The 20730-nt window shown below is 43.0% G+C and overlaps 1 protein-coding gene and 1 pseudogene across 1 annotated transcript in view; one reads left to right on the top strand and one right to left on the bottom strand.

Annotated features, from left to right (window-relative positions):
* Nucleotides 1-20730, bottom strand: part of WHAMM (WASP homolog associated with actin, golgi membranes and microtubules) — a 69226-nt gene that overhangs the window by 25507 nt on the left and 22989 nt on the right. The window contains exons 5-6 of the mRNA XM_077472358.1: nt 15047-15212; nt 5121-5299 (exon numbers count right to left, since the gene is read on the bottom strand). Of these exons, the coding sequence (XP_077328484.1) occupies nt 5121-5299; nt 15047-15212 (345 nt within the window). The remainder of the gene's footprint in view (nt 1-5120; nt 5300-15046; nt 15213-20730) is intronic.
* Nucleotides 18736-18817, top strand: LOC143964616 (U2 spliceosomal RNA; annotated as a pseudogene).

Raw genomic sequence — 20730 nt, 5'->3', positions numbered from 1 at the left:
GGGGAAAAGCCCATTTGCATAAAGATAATGCAAACATCTTCAAAAACATGGAACACTCCCAGAGTCAAAAGAGTAGCACAGATACATTACCTCGTCTGACCTGCTCAAAGTGACACCAGCTGAACATATGCCAACCCTCCTCACTCAAAAGGAACTGAACAGGGCAACTGTAAACACTAAGCCAGGGAAACCTTCCATGGTGTGCTACAGAACTGCTAAAAAGGAATCAGAACACCCCATGCTAGAAACCACTCCTTGCTTTGTTCAAAAAATGTGCATCCTTTCCTACCATTTCACTATCCCCATCTCCTGTATTATGACAACCTCATGTTTCCGTGAAGCATAACGGACCAAACATGCACACGTTTGACTGCAATAGGTGTGTCAAGGATAGTCAGTGATGCGTTAAAACTCTTGACCCACACTGCAAAGAATGGAGAGAAGACCCACTTTATGCCCCCTTGAATTTTTGCAACATAACACAACTCCATCACTTTTCGACTCCCACTGTCACCCTTTGAAAGACTTGGTCTAGAACGAGACCCCATCAGATATACATTATCCTCACTTTATCTGCTGTCCATCTCTCCAAAATCGAATTACATTACTCTGATTATTACAACATGGGAAAAGGCATTAGTACTCTCCTTCACAGCAGCCTAAAAAGCAAAATGGTATACTTTGCTCAAAAATCATTCATGTAACTGTGTTGCATGCCCTCTTCTCTACAGTCTCCAATAAATGCTGATGTTGTGATAAGGGAATAGAACAATCCTTAATATGTTTTGGAGTTACCCCAATCTCCAAATATTCTGGAGCAAAGGGGAACTAGTTGCCAAAAGTTTGCTCATTCCCCCCATACCAGAAGAACTGTTGTTCATCCTTTCCTTTCTTCACCATTCCATGCATCCCAGGAAGTCATACAAGCAATCACTCCTCGTCCTCATGATTAATGCAGCCAGAACATGTAGTCCATCCTTGCTATGCAGACTGTTACTTCAGTTACACAGTGGTTTTCAAAAATCAATATAAAAACACATGTAGGACCTTAGAACTACCCTAAAAGGCACTGATCCCGATATGAAGGTAGTCTTACTGAATACAATTCACATATAACCCAGTGCTTCTTCCCCTGATCCCCTTATTATGCACCAACCCTTCTCCCCAAATCATCCCATTTGCCCTGACACATGGTAAACCTCACCTCTCCTTGCCTCTGCTTGATGTAGCCTTTCCTACTTTTACCAAGACTGTCTGTTTTTAGCACCTGGCTGTGACCGCACCGCCACCACCTGATCCCTCACTGTTCATTGGTCCAAGCACTAATATGTGGCTCCGCAGGGAGGGACAACATTGGGATTGAAGTTGCTAAACCTGGCTCTGTGGTTTTGACAACTTCTCTTGGGAAAGAAAACCTTGACCTGAGGGGTATCCAGGAAAATAATCAAGAAATGTAATTGAATCAGAGATGCCTTTGATGTTCAGCATCAATTCTAAGTCCTCAGTGTGATTGAGAATCTAGAGTCAGGAAGATTTGATTTCACAGCATCGGATCATCCAATTATACGATGACTGGAAAGCCTCTGAGACAAAGACGACCCAGAACCTCTGTGTACACACAATCAAGGCTGTGGCAAGCCCAAAGGGGAGAACCACACACTGACAATAGCTGTGGCCCACCGCGAAGCTAAAAACTCACTGATGACCTGGAAAGATGAGAATGTGTAGTGTTCATCCCTTAAAGGCCTGTACACACGATCCGAAAAGCATACAAAAAATAGTTTTCGAATCGATTGTACTATTATTGGAACGTTAGTACAGAGCTTTCGAACGTACAATCATGACAGTTCATCTGATATTATCCAATCTGACAAACACAAAAATGTTTCTCATATGATGCCAAATCGTATGATTTTTGTTTAACCAGTACAGTTGTTGTCCGGAAATACAATAGAAATGCACTACAACACATGACATCACTTCCAATTTTTTAATTCTGTCAGACGATAATTTTCGTAACTTTAGTAACAGCTCCATTTTCGATATATGACTAGCAATAATGCGATTTTTGGATTATGTGCACAGGGCTTATGTCAATGGATGTCAAGTCTCTGAGATGAAGGGAGGCATAATTAACTGCATAGATTCCACTGGGAACTTTAAAGGAAGTACAGAGGCATTGAAGGTTGGAGGAATGGGAACAATAACCCCCTGGGTCAACAGTCCCTGAATGCCAGAAAGAAGATCTGCCTGGCATTACTGAGACATGGGAACTCAGCAAGTAAATAATCAAGGCAAACCCTATTTTGTAATCTTTTGATACTACCCCTTGTAACTCATGTGTGTTGCTAGGGGCTGTCCTTACGTTTCTTATGTGCCTAGTGTACATTATTCTTATAAGCAACAACATCATCCAGGTTGCTTACCATCGAATTGTGACTCTTAACAGATAGACAAAATAGAAAATATATTTTTCCATGCCTTTTTCATTTAGCATGCTTGAACACAATGCACAAATTAGATAGATAGATAGATAGATAGATCTATCTCTCTTCTGATCACCTGCTGGATGCATGGTTTGGTTCCTCCTGCAGGCCACTATATCACTACAGGACAAAGAAGCGCTAACTGAAGCACTGAATCCAGGAATCAGACACTCCTGAAGTGATGCATTCTGCTGGTGATTTCTTTTTATTACTACAGAGATCGGCAGCAGAAGAAGTGAGTATTGAGTGGGGTTGATTTACCGGTACTAAAACTGGGAGTGCAAAATGTGGTGCAGCTCTGCATAGAAACCAATTGGCTTCCAGTTGTTTTCTGTCAAAGCTTAACTGAACAAACTGAAATTAGAAGCTGATGGGCCACCATGCACAGCTGCACCAGATTTTGCACTTTAGTAAATCAAACCCAGTGCATTCTTCACAGGGAGCCGCTTTCAACTTTGTTACATGTTAAACTCTAAATATGGGTGTAACATGGTCTAAAAGATGAAGTTGGCCTTTAACCTCTTGCCAACCACACTATAGCCGAATGAGAGCAGCAGCGAGGTCACACATTTCCAGGAGGGCGTCTGTTGACGTCCCCTGAAAACCCTGTACCGCCGTGCCTCCGGGGCGCACATTGGGCACACGGTGATCAGCTGTGTCCTAAGGACACAGCTGATCACAAATTGAGATAAAGGGCAAATCACATGTAAATCTGCATTTCCTTTCCTCAGTGACTGTCTGAGGAAAGAGAAGCAGATAACCAGCTTTCCTGTGACAGGGCACATTTACACTGATAATCAGGGCACAGTGCCAATCAGTGCACATCAGTGTCGCCTTATCAGCGCAGCCTCATCACCTCAAATCATTGAAGAAAAAAATTACTTATTTCCAAAATTTTATAATGGAAACTAAAAAAAGTTTTTTTTTTTTTTTTTACATAATTATTTTTTTTTGTTTGTTTAGCAAAAAATAAAAAACCCAGTGGTGATTAAATACCACCAAAAGAAAGCTTGGTTTAAAAAAAAAAAAAAAGAACTGGGAAAGAACAATGGCACTCCACCCAGTGCATAGACTTAAGCTGGCCATAGACAGTTCAGTTCAAACCATGTATGGGCAGGCTGAATCTACCCAAGTTGAGCGATCAGCTTGGGTACAACCAGCCTGTGGGATTTTACATGCGATTATTGCTAGTGGTGGTTCTAGCCACTAGCAGTAATCACTGTCTTCTCCCGGCGGAGATGGCTTTCTCCGCCCCCCCCCCCCCCCCCCCCCCGCCGGGAGAACACAATGGCTCTGCAGGAGGGTTTCCTGCATCAACCCAGTCAGTGATTTTCTTTCCTGCAACCAATCTATGGCTGGCTTTAGAGGAGGACAGAGATTGTCATTATTTTGAGATTCTTTGTTCTCTACATCAAGTCTTAGACTAGGCTCACATCTATGCATTTTCTGGTGCGTTTGTAGAAATGAATTGAACACCATTTTCTATGGGTCCCATTCACATCATTGCAGTTTTCTGCAATGCGTTTTTTGGAAAGGTGCAGGGAATTTGTTTACATGCAGAACAGTGCATTTTTTGGCTCAATAGACTTCAATGGAACTGCATCCAAAACACACGTACATGCATTTTTCGTAGGGTTTTGTGTTTAACAACCTCCTCCTACCAAATAAACACAGCATCAAAAGACATCAAAAATACATGAAAAAAACATGCCACAAAAACAGCTTATCTTAAAAATATTTGTTTTACATCAACAAGAACACATTTCTCATGCAAACTGGTTGGAGTTTAGTTATAAATTGATCAGCTATAAACGCTTTGTTATTTTGGTGGCCTATGTCACTGCATGGCACCAAGCATGGGTTGAGGCTTGCAGATAGTGAAACAAAGGAGACAAAGGTTGTAGCATTACAAGTGAACAAAACCAATATAGATACATTAACAAAAAGAAAAAAAATGAATGACTGAAGTTTTGTGGCAAAACAAACCTTAGGCCCCTTTCACATGGGCTTTCCGATCAGATCCGCTTATCAATTTTTCAGGTGGACCCGCACCCCTATGTGCCAGTGGATGTCAGCAGTGACATGTCTGCTGACACCCGCTGCTATCCGTTCTGATCCTGTCTGTAAAATACAGATGGATGGAAACCCGATTTTCCATCCGCCTGGTGGATCGGAAGAAAAACAGACAAGTGGTCCATCTTCATCCGATCTCCCCATAGAGGAGAGCGAGACTCTGACAGGCCCATCTTAGTACAGTAAACAGAAATGGACCTGTCATCTGCCTGTTCAGTGGGGATCAATGGATCGATCCCCCGCTGAGCAAAGCGGACTCAGACGGGCGGACCCACCTGTGTGAAAGAGCCCTAAGGGCTCCATTCACACCATTTCTTTTTGTGAAGCCAAACAGTGCATGTGTCATAAGAAGCAATGTTATTCAATGAAGCTGTTCAGATCTCTGCGGTGCTGTTTGCTGTGCTTTCCAAAAGAATAATTAAAATGCATGGATGCAGGTAAATGCGTTACAACATGTTGGTAAAGGCACTAGAAACTGGACAAGATCTGACAGATAGCTGTGAACCTCGCTGAGCACAACAGATACTCTTGTTGGAATATATTTCAGTTAGTATCACCTACCTTCTTGTTCCGCAGCAATGCTCGTCTTGCACAGATCCTCCCTCGTTTAGACTCCAACTGCTGCACCTTTCCTTTGAGCATCTGATATGTGGAGCTGCTACTGTGATGGGACTGCGCATGGTCCGCAAGCTCTTGGGGATCTTCACATGTGTCATAGTAGACAACCTCATCTTCTTTCTCTACAATCACAGAAACCATGTCAGTATAATAAGATCTTTTACCATGACAGGCAGGACCCTACAATACACTCTTGGGTTGATTTACTAAATGAGTAGAGTGTGTAGAGACTTATTTTAAATCTTCACTGATCTTAGTAAACATTGTGAAACTATATTTAAGCCAATCATGTGCAAGCCAACATTTATTTTTAGGTATTCAAAGTGAACACAGCTTCACCTTACTTATTAAGCTCAGGAAATGTTCACTCTGCAAATTGAACAGTCAACCCCGCTGAATTACACTCCCGTTTTTGCAGACTTCTATAGACTGCTGCAGGAATTTTCTTAGAAAAACAAATACCACCTTCTAGCAAACAAAAAAGAACAATCAAGATTTGGGAGAGAGAGATTAACAGGGTCAAACATTAAAAATGATTACTAAACTAATAAAAGCACTTTAAGATCTTCTTAAAAAAATATCACAAAAACTCTTACGCTACAAACAACCCAACTGAGTGCTCTAGAAATGATCCCATCAATACAAATAGATCACTATAGCTGCTGGCTGACACTTGTCATGTGTTCCCACATCAAAGATTGAATGTACACAAATTAGTGCCGGTGTCCTATCATATAAGGTCCCCCATCCGATAGTGTCCGCTGTGTACTGCGCATGCGCAGTACACAGCAACACAGATTGCGAAAATTGCCGAGGATGAACGGCGCCTGCGCCGTGAGTCCAGGTTCTATCCCCACCATCCAAGTGGACATAGAGTAGGAATATAAAAGAGCCGAGCGCAGCGAGGCCGAGCCCGAAGCGTGGCGAGCGAAGCTCGTCCGCGAGGGGCCCTCTAATATTCACAACCCTATGTCCGCTTGGATGGTGGGGCTACCACCTCCACTCACGGCGCAGGCGCCGTTCAGCTTCGGAGATTTTCCAAAGCTTCGTCTGCTCCGTCGCAGTACGCTATATGATGGCCGGACACTATATGGCAGAACACCGGTTCACACAGGGGCAGCTTCAAAGTCGCCCGCCTCATGTCTGACTCTGGAGCCGCCCCGTACAGCGTGGCTTGCAAAACAAATTCTGTATAGAAGTTAATGCAAGCCGCTCTGAAGTCGCCCCAAGTAGTACAGGAACCTTTTCTAAGTCAGAGCGACTTAAGTTTTATACATTTTTGTTACAATATCAACATGATAGGTAAATATGTCCAAACAGTGATTCAAGTCCTCACTGTGAACAGCAATTAAAGAAGGTGCTCCCAAAAGGAATTATACATATGGTGATCCAAAAAATCACCCCAAGTGCATCCCACACCGTGCTCTCTATACTCTTTCCTTGGTGGTAGACCTATAAAATTATAGGTCAAACAACACCTTACCCTTTAAGGGGTTATATCATCGCTTTCCCTACTTTATGGCTTGAATCTCCACTTATACTCCAGACATGTTCTCCACCTTCCTCCTCCAGATTTTGACTTAACGTAAACATAGGGATCATAGGGCTTTTCATAAAATTTCAGATTTTACATGAGTCAGTCCACTAATGAAACCTGCTCTGTGGTCAGCACTGCTCTCCCTGGTGTCCGACTACTTCCTGTAGTGTGTACCAATATCACGGGCTCTGTTCTTACGTATTACGTCAAAGGATCATCTGATGAAGTCATATGGTCTGTGATGTAACGCTAAGGGCAATGCCAGTGACATCAGTGTGCACTAGAGGAAGTAGTCAAACAGCAGGGAGAGTAATGCTGACCATGGAGGGAGCTTTATTAGGGGACAGATACATGTAAAATCTGACATGCACCAGACTTGTGTACAAGTTGATGTGAGTGCAGTTTTATTTGATTTTAATAAAGGTAAACTTTTATGGAAAGCATTATGATCCCTATATGTTTAATTTGAGACAAAATCTGAAGACAGAAGGAGGAAGGCGGAGAACACATTTGGAGTATAAGTGGAGTATAAATGGATATCCAAAGTTTTAAAGTTATAATCCCTTAAAGGGGAAGGCGCCGTTTTCAACTATAATTTTATAGGTCAACCATGAGCATAGAGAGCACAGTGTGGGATGCACTTGGAGTGATTTTTTGCAATGGATCACTATAAATTGGGAGCACTTTATTGAATTGTTTTTCACAGTGAGTACTCTGGACAGGTTTATCAAGTTGATATCGTAACACAAACATTGGATTGTCTTCACAAAATAATTTTTTACACCTTTATCCCTGGATCACATCAGTGTGATTTGTCTTGCGATTTTACAATTACAAATTGCATGACAAGTTGCACCCTATTGCTGGCAATGGAATCGTTCAAACTCATGTCGCAGTGATTTTGAGAAAGGTTCCAGCACTACTTTTTTTATGATTTCATTGCGACTTGCATAGACTTCTGTTAAATAAAATTGTAAACTGCAATGAAATCGGAGGTGCAAATCGCACTGATCTGCGGCTTTTGAAATCATTTAAAGTAACGCAAATTCAAAGCTGCACTTCCCGTGAAGCCAAGTATGGACTGGGGTGAAACCTACCAAATCCACATCTGGAAAGCAGCCATGGATGAGCGCATCATCTGTTCATTTTTTTTTTTTTTTTTTTTTTTTTAATATTCCACCCAATACACTCTTAAGCATTTTGGGTGAAGTTAATCTTTAAACTTTGCTGTTCAGAGACAACAAATTCATCCCTAAAGTTTTCCCATTTATAAAACCGTACACAATATTAAAACCGTCATCTTCTAATCACTGCCTAAAATCAAAGCTTACACTTACTACGCAGCTTTGCTGAATTTCTAGTGACAGCTGCTTGTGGATCAGAGATATAAATCTGAAGGAAATGCTCCTTCAGATCCTTCAAAACAATCCAGAAATCTGTCAGAGGTACATATATACGTGGAAGGTTCACCATAAGTTTTACGTTCAGGTAAATAAAAGGGAAAGTTAGAAAAAGAAAAATAACAATGGAGGTAGAAGAGACTGCTAGTGCTTATTTCCACTGCATACAACTCAATATTCAAAATACCCCAAAAGAAAAAAAATACATGCAATTCAGCCATTGGAGTGGCAGACAGAAGACCATTTATGTCAAGCATTTAAATGCGGTTCACCGGCATATTTTTTTTGCCAACTGACACAAGCTAATGCTACAAATGCCATTCCACACTCACTGGGTGCAGCTCAGTATACATTCCAGTACAAATCCCATGTACCAGGATGACTGAACTCTTGTGCATGCACAGGAGCAACGTCATCCCACCCGATCCAGTGATGATTGTCCCAGACCTGCATCTGGAAGAAGCCGGGTAGAAGATGCACACAGGACAAAAGGGACTTTAGATACATTAAGTATGTACTGTGAAGTTTAGGATATCTTTCTGTTTGTGGCAGATTTTCTGTTTCAATAGATTTTCATTAAGGTTTTGCAAGTTACAAATAAAGGTAAGAATTTGCCATTGACAGAGTAAAGTTACGGGCCAGAGACACTACTGCCCAGAGTCAAACTGTGGAGATAATAGAAAAACATACAAGAGTGCAAGCCCAACTATGGTTTCCAAACTGTAAAGTCAATGTCATCTTGAGAAATATAAAGTAATTAAAGAGACAGTAAGCCATTAGAAAAGAGAAAAGGGAAAAAATAGATTAGGCATAAAGAAAGGGTTGGGTCAGGGATAATGTGGAGTACAGAGGGAAAACAGACCTGAGGAGAGAAACCCTCAAAATTCCAAGAATTTCCAGAAGATGCAAGAAAAAAAGCTGTTGAATTCTTGCCATAGAGAATGTTCAAAATCATTCTAGAGGTAATGGGTTATAGGGTGCCCATAGTTTTTTGAAAACATGGAGTCCCCTGGTATGGCTTCCATTATTTTACTGGATATATAACCAAGTAATTTTATTCTGGACTTCACCTATGGTTGGTTTGGAGGACCACCATGCCTTATCCAGTGTCTGCTTAGCTGTTGCAAAGATGAAATAATTTGATTTGGTGTTTTCTGCAAACTCCTATGCATCTGTACGTACTCCCTGGCCTAATACCATATACAGTATTAATTGGCATACCTTAAAAGAGGAGTACGGAAATCTGTTTTTGTAGAATTATACCTACAGCGGAGGGAAAAAAATTTTGATGCCCTGCTGATTTTGTACGTTTGCCCACAAAGAAATGATCAGTCTATAAAATTTTAATAGTAGGTTTATCTTAACAGTTAGAAACAGAAAAGCAACAAAAATATCCAGAAAAACGCATTTCAAAAAAAGTTATATATTGATTTGCATTTTAAAGATTGAAATAAAGCATTTGATCTTCTATCAATCAGCAAGACTTCTGGCTTCCAGGTGTCTTCTATACAGGTAACGAGCTGAGATTAGGAGTACTCTCTTAAAGGGAGTGCTCCTAATTTCAGCCTGTTACCTGTATAAAAGACACCTGTCCACAGAAGCAATCAATCAGATTTCAATCTCTGCACCATGGCCAAGACCAAAGAGCTGTCCAAGGATGTCAGGGACAATATTGTAGACCTACACAAGACTGGAATGGGCTACAAGACCATCGTCAAGCAGCTTGATGAGAGGGTGACAACCATTGGTGGGATTATTTGCAAATGGAAGAAACACAAAATAACAGTCAATCTCCCTCAGTCTGGGGTTCCATGCAAGATCTCACCTCGTACAGTTTCAATGATCATGAGAATCGTTAGGAATCAGCCCAGAACTACACAGGTGACTCTTGTCAATGATCTCAAGGCAGCTGGGACCATAGACACCAAGAAAACTGCTGCAAGGTCCCCCTGCTCAAGAAAGTACATGTACAGGCCTGTCTGAAGTTTGCTAATGAACACCCAAACGATTCAGAGGAGAACTGTGTAAAAGTGTTGTGGTCAGATGAGACCAAAATCAAGCTCTTTGGCATCAACTCAACTCGCTTGTTTGAAGGAGGAGGAATGCTGCCTTTGACTCCAAGAACACCACCCCCACCATCAAATATGGAGGTGGAAACATTATGCTTTGGGAGTGTTTTGCTGCTAAGGGGACAGGACAACTTCACCGTATCAAAGGGACGATGGATGAGGCCATGTACTGTCAATCTTGGGTGAGAACCTCCTTCCCTCAGCTAGGGCATTGAAAATGGGTCACGGATAGGTATTCCAGCATGTCAATGACCCAAAAACACACGGCCAAGGCAGCAAAGGAGTGGCTCAAGAAGAAGCCCATTAAGGCCCTGGAATGGCCTAGCCTATCTCCAGACCTTAACTCCATAGAAAATATGTGGAGGGAGCTGAAGGCTTGAGTTACAAAATGTCAGCCTCGAAACCTTAAAGACTTGGAGAGGATCTGCAAAGAGAAGTGGGACAAAATCCCTCCTGAGGTGTGTGCAAATCTGGTCGCCAACTACAAGAAACGTTTGACCTCTGTGATTGCCAACAAGGGTTTTGCCACCAGTCATGTTTTGCAAAGGGGTCAAATACTTATTTCACTCATTAAAATGCAAATCCATTCATAACTTTTTTAAATGCTTTTTTGGGATTTTTTTTTTGTTATTCTGTCTCTCACTGTTAAAATAAAACTACCATTAAAATTATAGACTGATCATTTCTTTGTCAGTGGGAAAACTTACAAAATCAGCAGGGTATCAAACACTTTTTTCCCCCTCACTGTGCCTAGGTGGATGCTTCTGTCCCCCCGCTGGCTCGAACACTGAGAACAGAGCGATCAATAACCGCCGATCACTCGGTTCTCACAGCTCCGTGAGCAGAGAGCAGGTGACTGTCTGTCACTACTTTCTGCTCTGCCCCCTCACTGGATCACTGGGCTGTGGAGCGGGCGGGAGCGTCCAGCACAGGCTCTCACCAGTCCAGGCATGTGGGCGGATCCCGACCATATGGTCGCAATCTTTCCTAAGCCTGGACTGGCACTGCGAGGTCAGCCGACAGCAGGCTTCAGCCCGCTGTCTGCTGAAAATGAGTCACAGGAGTGCAGAATGAATTACACTCGTGACCCCCAGTAGAAGTATTCTTTTAATCCAAAAACATTTTATTTCAGACATCGCTAAATGTATTTAATTGATCTTGCTACAGTTTCTAAAACAGGCATCCCTAAATGGCGGCCCGCGATCCAGCCCGAATCACTGTTCCAACCGGGCTGCTGCAATTCCGCCATTTAGGAGCAGTTTTTTTCGCCTCAGCTGCCGTCACTGCTGTAAATATCACAGCAGAGCGGAGAGGCGAGCTAGATGACTGGAAGGCACAGATGCTTTGAATGGAGGGTGGGTGCAGGAACTGCCGGAGTTAACTTTTGAAGTTAACCAGCCAGGGTGGTCCCATCAACGAATCACCGGTTGGTTAACTTAAAAAGGTAATACCAGCAGCTGCTGATCCCGCCCTCTTTCCAGCCCAGTCTTTACTCTCACTCCCCGCTCCAGTAAGGTAGGAGAGTGAAGGAACAGAGCTGCAGGGGCTGCACTGTGAATGGGGAAAGGGGACAGAGCTGCAGGTGTTGTAACGTGGTAGTGGGGGGACAGAGCTGTAGGGGCTGCACTGTGAATGGGGGGGGGGGGAGAAGAGACAGAGCTGCGGGGGCTGTAATGTGAATGGGGGGCACAGCTGCGGGAGCTGTAATGTGAATGGAAGGAGAAAGCAGAGCTGCAGGGGCGACAGAGCTGCAGGGGCTGTAAAGTGAATGGGGGGGGGGGGGGAACAGAGCTGCAGGGGCTGTAATGTGAATGGGGTGGGACAGAGCTGCTGGGGCTGTAATGTAAATGGGGTGGGACAGAGCTGCTGGGGTTGTGTGGGGAAACAGAGCTTCAGGGGCTATAATGTGAACGGGGGGGGGGGGGGAAGCAATGCAGGGGCTGCAATGTAAATTGGAGGAAAGAGCCGTGGGGGCTTTAATGTGAATAGGGGGCAGAGCTGCAATGTAAATTGGGGGGGACAGAGCTATAGGGGGCAGTAACGTGAATGGAGGGCAGAGTTGTAGGGGCTGTATTGTGAATAGGAGGGGCAGAACTGCAAGGGCTGTAATGTAAATTATGAGGACAGAGCTGTGAGAGGACAGTAATGTGAATGATGAGGAGGGGGCAGAGCAGCAATGTGAACTGGGGGGGACAGAGCTGTGGGGGACTGTAATGTGAATGGGGGGGTGGCAGAGCTGCAATGTGAAGGGGGACAGAGCTACGGGGGCTTTGATGGGAAGCGTGACAGATAACACTTCTGTGGGAAGGCGATGCTATAAAGGAAGGCAGGGGACACCACTGTGGGGGTGATGTGAAGGGGGGCAGAGGATACTGACATAAGAATATAATTGTGATATAAAAAAGGACAGCTGTGTTGTGAAGGAACTGAGTCATTGCACAAACTTGCAATTCAGACCTCTGCTAGCATAAAAAAATTCTGATTAGACCTCCATGAATTTTAATTCAAAACCCTTGCTCTAAATCATTGATCCAAAATATCAGAACAATACTTTGTGACCCTCTGTCAGACCATACATAATAGCAGCAGCTACTAGTTAGCTTCCACAAGGGAAGAGTTAATAGATTGCGATCCTTGTGTCATGGCTTCCCAAAATTTGGTGCCACAGTTTCCATCTGGGAGCCAAAATCACTCTCCCACCTAGTGACACATGAGGGTGGGTAATAATAATCAGGTTCCAAACTGGCGTAGGATATGAGACACACCATTGCTTTAATGGTTGCATCTAAACATTGGTGTTCAAAAGTTTGTCATAGAAAGGGGAGATGACTTATGTTTAAAAGCACTTTCTATGTCATTTTTAAGCGGTAAAGAACAAATCTGTTCTAAAGAAGGCATGTGAAGGGAAGAAGACTGGATCCTAAGTACGAAGTCCTCAAAATACCTGCTTGCAAAGCCAAAGGAACCTATATTGTTCTTAGAAATTGAGTGGAAAAACAGAGTATGTGCCAGAGTAGCCAGAGGGGTATGGGGGGGGGGGGGGGATTTGGTACCCCAGAATTGAATACAATGTAGGTGGGGGGTCCACAGAATATTGTCTATAGCTATGAGAGTTGTTTCATATACTTCCAGGCAAACCCATAAGGGGTAAAATAATAATATTGAATCTGCAGGACTGCCACACTGCCTATACGCTTGAGATTAAATAACACCTTCCTGGACACCCTCCGTCTCTGACTGCTTCCAAAATGTATGGCCAGGATACTGTATTAAAAGCTTTTGATGTCCAGGGATAACAGATTGGGGCTTACAATTTTTCACAACATAAGTGCAATATTCATCTGATATTGTCATCTGCTTGTCTATTGTGTAGTAAATCTAGTTGTTCTTTGCTGAAAATTAATAGCTATGTTCAATCCATAGAACTGTAGCCAATGTTTAAGGGGTATTATTTGTCCTTGATTTTCTCTCAATATCAAGAGAGAGATACGCCTGCTTCTATGTATTACTGCTTTGCTGGCTGCAATGCCCCGTTATGCACTAAAAGGGAAAGAAATGTTCTATCTCCCCGCTTGCCCTTTGTCCCGATGCATCTTAGTTGTCTGATCTCATAGTGGCATGTAAATATCGGGGTTGATTTACGAAAGGCAAATAGACTGTGCACTTCGCAAGTGCAGTTGCCCTCATTTTCTCCAGACCTTAGTAAAGCTCTGCCGATTTCCCTCATCCAATCATATACAAGCAGAAATGCGTTTTTTTTTATTATTATTATTATTATTATTATTTTTCTTGCACCTGATTGGGTACTCTTTACAAAATAAAGCTTTACTAAATCTCTGGGGAAAATGAGTGCAATTGCACTTGCAAAGTACACAGGCTATATTACTTTAGTATATAAAACCCTACTGTCCGTTTTTTTAAAAAGACACCAGAACCCAGCATGTATAAAGCAAGCAAAATACATACTGGAAATTGCGCTGGCAGGTGCAAAATAAAGCTGCTGGCAAAATACAAAAGAAAAAAATTGTGTGAACAATGGAATATAAACAGTTTGTTTCAATACCTGTATTATTGTAAACACTTTTATAAAAAAAACTAAAACTGAAATAAACCAACTGATAACAGTGAAGTCCATAAAAACAAGCAAAATGTGTATCCAGTGGTAAAGTAGCCTGTGCCCCTGATAACATCAGTTATAATGAAACGCGTAAAACTGAGCCAATACACGTGATGTTGCCACTCTTGTTTGTAATTGTAAAGGCTTGGGCTGTTAGTAACATTGCCCTAGAATGTATCCAATATTAAGCGATTACTAAATTGTGAAAGTGTAGAGTGGTTCTAGTTCTCTTTTTGAGCTATAATAAAATTTTATGCAGTTTTACACTATGTGGGTTTTCCCATTTTAATTTCATTTGAACATATGCTGAAAAACTGGAGATATTTTAAGCCTCTAATTAAGGGGCGTCTGTCAAGTTCTGGATAATGAGATACCAATCACCGGGCGATTTTACTCTGTAACAGGGTCCATTTGTTCCGGTAAGAGTCCAATCTTAATTGGGGGGGACATGAGTTCTGGTTCAGTACTTCATTTTTCTGGCAGCACAGTGGTGATTCTACAAATAACTGGGACCGTCACAACATTTGTGATTTTATATTTGCCACTGGATTCATATTTTTTTGGTTTTTATGGCCTTCATTATTACCAGTTGGTTTATTTTTTTTTTTTTTTATAATAAGTGTATATATTCCAATGTATAAAGGAAGACCTTTATACTCAATGCCAATTTTTCTGTTACTAGCAAACAAATCAGTGTTAACAAGGTTGATCCAGAACACATCATATGAGTAGATAGTACTGTTTACCCTTTATCTGCCTCCGCAGTGAGGCGAGTTCTGCTGTAAGCAGCATTTCTTCATACTTCAATATCTCAAACTGAACATCGTATAGCTCTAGTTGTGTCTCATAGTACTGCAATTCCAGCTCATCCACCAGTGTCATGGCCCCAAGGCCCTCGCTCAGGTTCTCCATCTGTCAGTCCAAGCCAGTTTGTACAATCAATGGAAAACTCAACAAATAATGGAATACATATAAAACAACATAGAAAATATATTCGGACATAGTAATATCACTAGTATAGGAAAAAGTGATGAAATGCGAAGGAAGCATAACTCCAATGATAAAACTGAAAACAGATGATAGGAATGGAACATGCTGTCATTTGTACAATGTGTGCCATATACTCTAATGGTCTTATTTAGTAAAGAGACAAGTCCTCATTTTTAGATTTAGAACCATTTAAAATTTAGAATTGCTGAAGCCAGTACAAGATGAATGGGTAGGGATGAGCTCAGTTATCGGCTGAAAGCTCTAAAGTCGGTCGACTGGCAGACCTTTTTCGGTCATGCCCCTTCGACAAAAGCTGGCCAAACATCCGGGTTCTGTCAAACAGATTGCAGTACATACAGGCCGAATGTTCTTTCTATTGAACTGGCTGATGCCGCCTGACATTCGACTGATGTGTACTAGGCTTTACACATTCACATAGGTCTATGTAACAGCTGCTTTGGAAAGTAGGAAAATGCAGCAGAAAGTTGCAGAAAATTTTTTGATCTTGCACCTACAGGTAAGCCTATATTAAAGTGGAGTTCCAACCATTTCTGTGTTTAATAAAAGTCAACAGCTACAAAAAGTGTAGCTGCTGACATAATAAAACAGAGACTCACCTGTCCCAAGGTCCAGCGATGCGGCCGCCCGAAGCCTCACTTCTCTCCCTTTCCCTCCAGTGTCAGCATCACTACTGTGGGCACCCAGCTGTGACAGCTTGCGGTTTTACAACTGGGGCTCCCTGTACATGTGTTAGTCTCGCTGTGCGTTCTGAATGGCCGTGCAATCTTCTGGGACCTGTGATGTGTCCCAGAAGATTGCAAGGAGGTAGGGGCCACTTAGGTGGCCCGGGCGGAAATGGGAGCGGTTATCTGTCAAAACTAGGTACCCCCCCCCCCCCAAAAAAAAAAAAATGACATGCCGAATGTGGCATGTCAGGATTGCTTAAAGCAAAGTTCCACTTTTGGGTGGAACTCCGTTTTAAGGCTTACCTGTAGATACAGTGAAAATCTCCTAAACTTGCAGTGTTTAGGAGATATTCCCACTGGATGCAGCCGGTGATGGACGCAGCATGGTATGCCGGACCTTCAGAGCTCTGTGCCGTAGCCAATGGGCTCCCAAGCACATGCATGAGAGAGATCTCATCGTGGCTCTGGCCACTCATACAACCAGAGCCCGCAAACCCAAAAGGAAGGCCAGGGAAAGATGGAAGACCTGTCAGAGGTGACAGTGCACCATTGGAGGGCTTTGTTCTAAGGTATTTACTAATTGCTAGTATGCGATGCATTACTAGCACATTATGCCATTGCCTTGCAGGGGATTTTTTTTTTTTTTTTTTTTTTTTTTTTAGAAAGCCGCAGTTTCTAAAAGCTTTAAGACTTAACCATATGTTTACACAAGCATTAAAGCTGAACTGCAAGAATTAGACAATCTACCTTTAGTGCCACCCCTGCACTGCAAGAGTTAAATGCTTAGTCTAAGTCTGGCTACACATTACACAATTTCCTTTAGATTTACCAAAACCATATAATATGAGGTCAAACCTCAAAACTTTAAATTTGGATTCAATCAGGGGGCCCTTTCACTACAAAGTTTTTTAAATTTAAATTTAAAGGAAAATGAATAAGAGAATTGTATAATGTGTAACCGGGCTTTAGGATGCAGGAATAAGCTGCATTACTTACCCTTTCCCTCGGGCTAACAGGCTCCAGTGCTGTTCCCATACAGTGCAGGAAACATTCACACTACACTGCAGATGGTGGAAGTGAGCATGCAACTGTGACTGAGGGCATCTTAGAAAGGCGGCACCGCTGGACAGGTCACGTGGATGGAGGAAGCCTGCCAGAGCTAGGAGAGTTAAGCTGGCCATAGATGAATTAAATTTAGCCGGTTCAGTTGGGCCTGGCTGAATTTCAATCCATCTATAATTGTTCCCGCACGACAGAAGCTGGACTAACAATCAACTTTCTTCAAATGGGAAGGTTGGAAAATTTTCATTAGATGAACGGTTGCAGTACTGGTCAGTGTCTGACAGTAGAGGAGTCCCGGCTGTCATAATCTGTAAATAGTACACCTTTATCTCTGCACCCCTAGGCTAAACCAAACTGGATGCAGGATTTCAGCATGTGGTTAAGCCTGCACATGCACCTTGATCAACATGAAAACCGAGAATATAGATCGGCATAGTATGTGGGTAGTAAGTACAGTGAGGGTAAAAAAGTATTTGATCCTCTGCTTATTTTGTACGTTTGCCCACTAGCAAAGAAATAATCAGTCTATAATTTTAATGGTAGGTTTATTTTACCAGTGAGAGACATAATAATAAAAAAAAAAAAAAAAAAAAAACAGAACACACATTTAAAAAAGTTATAAATGCATTAGCATTTTAATGAATGAAATAAGTATTTGACCCCTTCGCAAAACATGACTGGTGGCAAAACCCCTGATGCCAATCACAGAGGTCAGACATTTCTTGTAGTTGGCCACAAGGATTGCACACATCTCAGGAGGGATTTTGTGCCACTGCTTTTTGCAGATCCTCTCCAAGTCACTAAGGTTTTGAGGATGACATTTGGCAATTCGAACATTCAGCTCCCTCTACATATTTATTATGGATTTAAGGTCTGGAGATTGGCTAGGCCACTCCAGGACCTTAATGTGCTTTTTCTTGAGCCACTCCTTTGTTACCTTAGCCGTGTGTTTTGGGTCATTATCATGCTGAAATACCCATTCATGACCCATTTTCAATGCCCTGGTTGAAGGAAGGAGGTTCTCACCGAAGATTTGACGGTACATGGCCCCATCCATCGTCCCTGTGATGCGGTGAAGTTGTCCTGTCCTCTTGGCAGAAAAACACCCCCAAAGCATAATGTTTCCACCTACATGTTTGATGGTGGGGATGGTATTCATGGAGTCACAGGCAGCATTCCTCCTCCAAACACTGCGAGCTGAGTTGATGCAAAGGAGCTAGATTTTGGTCTTAAATAAACCACAACACTTTCACTCGATTCTCCTCTGAATAATTCAGATGTTCATTAGCAAACTTCAGACGGCCTGTACATGTGATTTCTTGAGAAGGGGGACCTTGCAGGCGCTGCAGGATTTCAGTCCTTTTCTTGGTGTCTATGGTCCCAGCTGCCTTGAGATCATTGACAAGATTCTCCTGTGTAGTTCTGGGCTGATTCCTCACCATTCTCATGATCATTGATACTCCACGAGGTGAGATCTTGCATGGAGCCCCAGACCGAGGGAGATTGACAGTTATTTTGTGTTTCTTCCATTTGTGAATAATTGCACAGACTGTTGTCACCCTCTCACCAAGCTGCTTGGTGATGGTCGTGTAGCCCATTCCAGCCTTGTGTAGGTCTACAATCTTGTCCCGGACATCCTTGGACAGTTCTTTTGTCTTAGCCATGGTGAAGAGATTCTACCTACCAGATTCCAGAGATTCGCTTCTCGGCCTTTTGGCTAAGATCAAGTGTAGTATCTGTTCTTATCAGTTGCCAATAGGTGGCGCTTGCTTACCGTCCCTGTTCTACGGCGGTGGAGCAGGGGTGGCGGTTGCTATGCAAAGCCTGTTGGTGTAAAGGTGACCCGGACTGGTTTGTAGCCGGTTCGGGAAGCCTTCTGATGGGGGCGGAGAACCACTGGTCGGCGCCAGGGGAGGGGACCCTGGCAGACCGGCTTGGATTGTGGCAGCTTTAGCCCCAGTCAGTTTTTTGGGAGGGAACGCTTAGCTCTCCTGTTCCAGCAGGGGGGCGGCCTGTACCTCTCGAATATAATTAGGTAGGAGTGACGGGAGTGAGGGTTTGACCTGATGGCAAAGGGTCTCACTAAGCTCGCTGATCTCCATGCCTTTCTGGTTGTGGTGGGGGCTGTTGTGGTCTGGGCTGGGCTGTCGGGGATGCTTTTGTTGGAAAGCCCATGGTGATGTGCCCCTGGAGTGGCAGTCCAGGGGTGCTTTATTCACTGTGCGTCCGCACTTTGATTTTGGCACCTAGGTCACGTCACCATTACACGCTTTTTTTACACCTGCCTCTAGGGCCTGGCCTTTTGGCTAGGACCAGAGGAATTTTTGATTCCTGGCCGGAGGGCCGGCCATTGTATTGCACAATGGCCACTTTTCACTCTCCTCTCCACTATCCCTTCCTCACTTTTTATTTATTTTATTTGTGTGTGTTTGTCACTGTTTGTCACTTCACGTTTTGATTAGTAGGGTGTCGGTCCTCGGACCAATCCTGAACGTCTTGTGGGAGAGCGGACATAGGCCTTCTGGCTTGGTCCAATCTCCATGAGGGGGGCCTACCTTCGGGGAAGCCCCCACAGTACCAAGTACCTAGGAGGTCCTGTTTCGGCAGTCCTCCCGGGGAAAGGAGGTCTTCCGGTTTCGTCCGGGGACCACTTGTTGAGTCTGGTACCTCAGTCCCCGTCTGGAGCCTAACGCCCCGGGGGATCAGGGTATGGTCCTTCTTTTGGAGGACATCAGGCACCCGTCTGCACTTTTTAGTGTTTCACTCTTTATGTGTGTGCACTTTTTTTATGCACCGGGTGGAAGTTTTTTGGGTGTGTTTGCACGCCATGGGCTTTTTCAATAGAAAAAATGGTGAAGAGATTGGAATCTGATTGATTTCTTCTGTGGACAGGTGTCTTTTATATGGGAAACAAGCTGAAATTAGGAGCACTCCCTTTGAGAGTTCTCCTAATCTTAGCTTATTACCTGTATAGAAGACACCTGGGAGTCAGAAATCTTGCTGATTGACAGGGGATCATACATGCATTTTTCTGGATATTTTTGTTGTTATTCTGTCTCTCACTGTTAAAATAAACCTACCATTAAAATTATAGACTGATCATTTCTTTGTCAGTAGGGCAAAAATACAAAATCAGCAGGGGATCAAATACTTTTTTTCCCCTCACTGTAAGTTTATAAGTTTTTTGTGTGTATTTGAGCATTTACAAATGCAATGCATCTACATGTGGATATACAGTATAAATGTGAGAACACTGACCACAGTGGGCACAGCAATACTGAATAAGAGTATTAAATGCAATCTGCCTGCAAAAATATATACACACAATATGGGAAATCACTGCACATACTCCATGATCAACATGAAAACAGAATATAGGTAGGCACAGTTTGTGGGCAGTGACTGGGACTACATTTACACAGGGACTGAAAGAAAGGCAAGGTAACACTGGAATGTGGGCACAATAACCCCTTTTAAAAAATGGGGAGACCTAAGTATGTGGACAACGTTAAGCGAGCCATGTCTTCCTTTCAACCACAGTTTGAAGGAAGGAAAATTGCTTAATCCTCCCTTAAATACAGTTTTGATGGGGGTATCCTTCCCGCTGTGCTACTGTATTCCAACAGCAGAAGGTTTTCCAGCCGTCAGAATACAATGCTCACTGTTGGCAACTACAGCCGTCAGCAATCATT

Source organism: Lithobates pipiens, unplaced genomic scaffold (assembly GCF_037356315.1).
Source record: "Lithobates pipiens isolate NorthernLeopardFrog02 unplaced genomic scaffold, aLitPip1_a1.2 Scaffold_8, whole genome shotgun sequence".
Classification (NCBI taxonomy): Eukaryota; Metazoa; Chordata; class Amphibia; order Anura; family Ranidae; genus Lithobates; species Lithobates pipiens.
The sequence above is the reverse complement of the archived record's forward strand: the minus strand, read 5'-3'. Positions and strand labels throughout refer to the sequence as shown.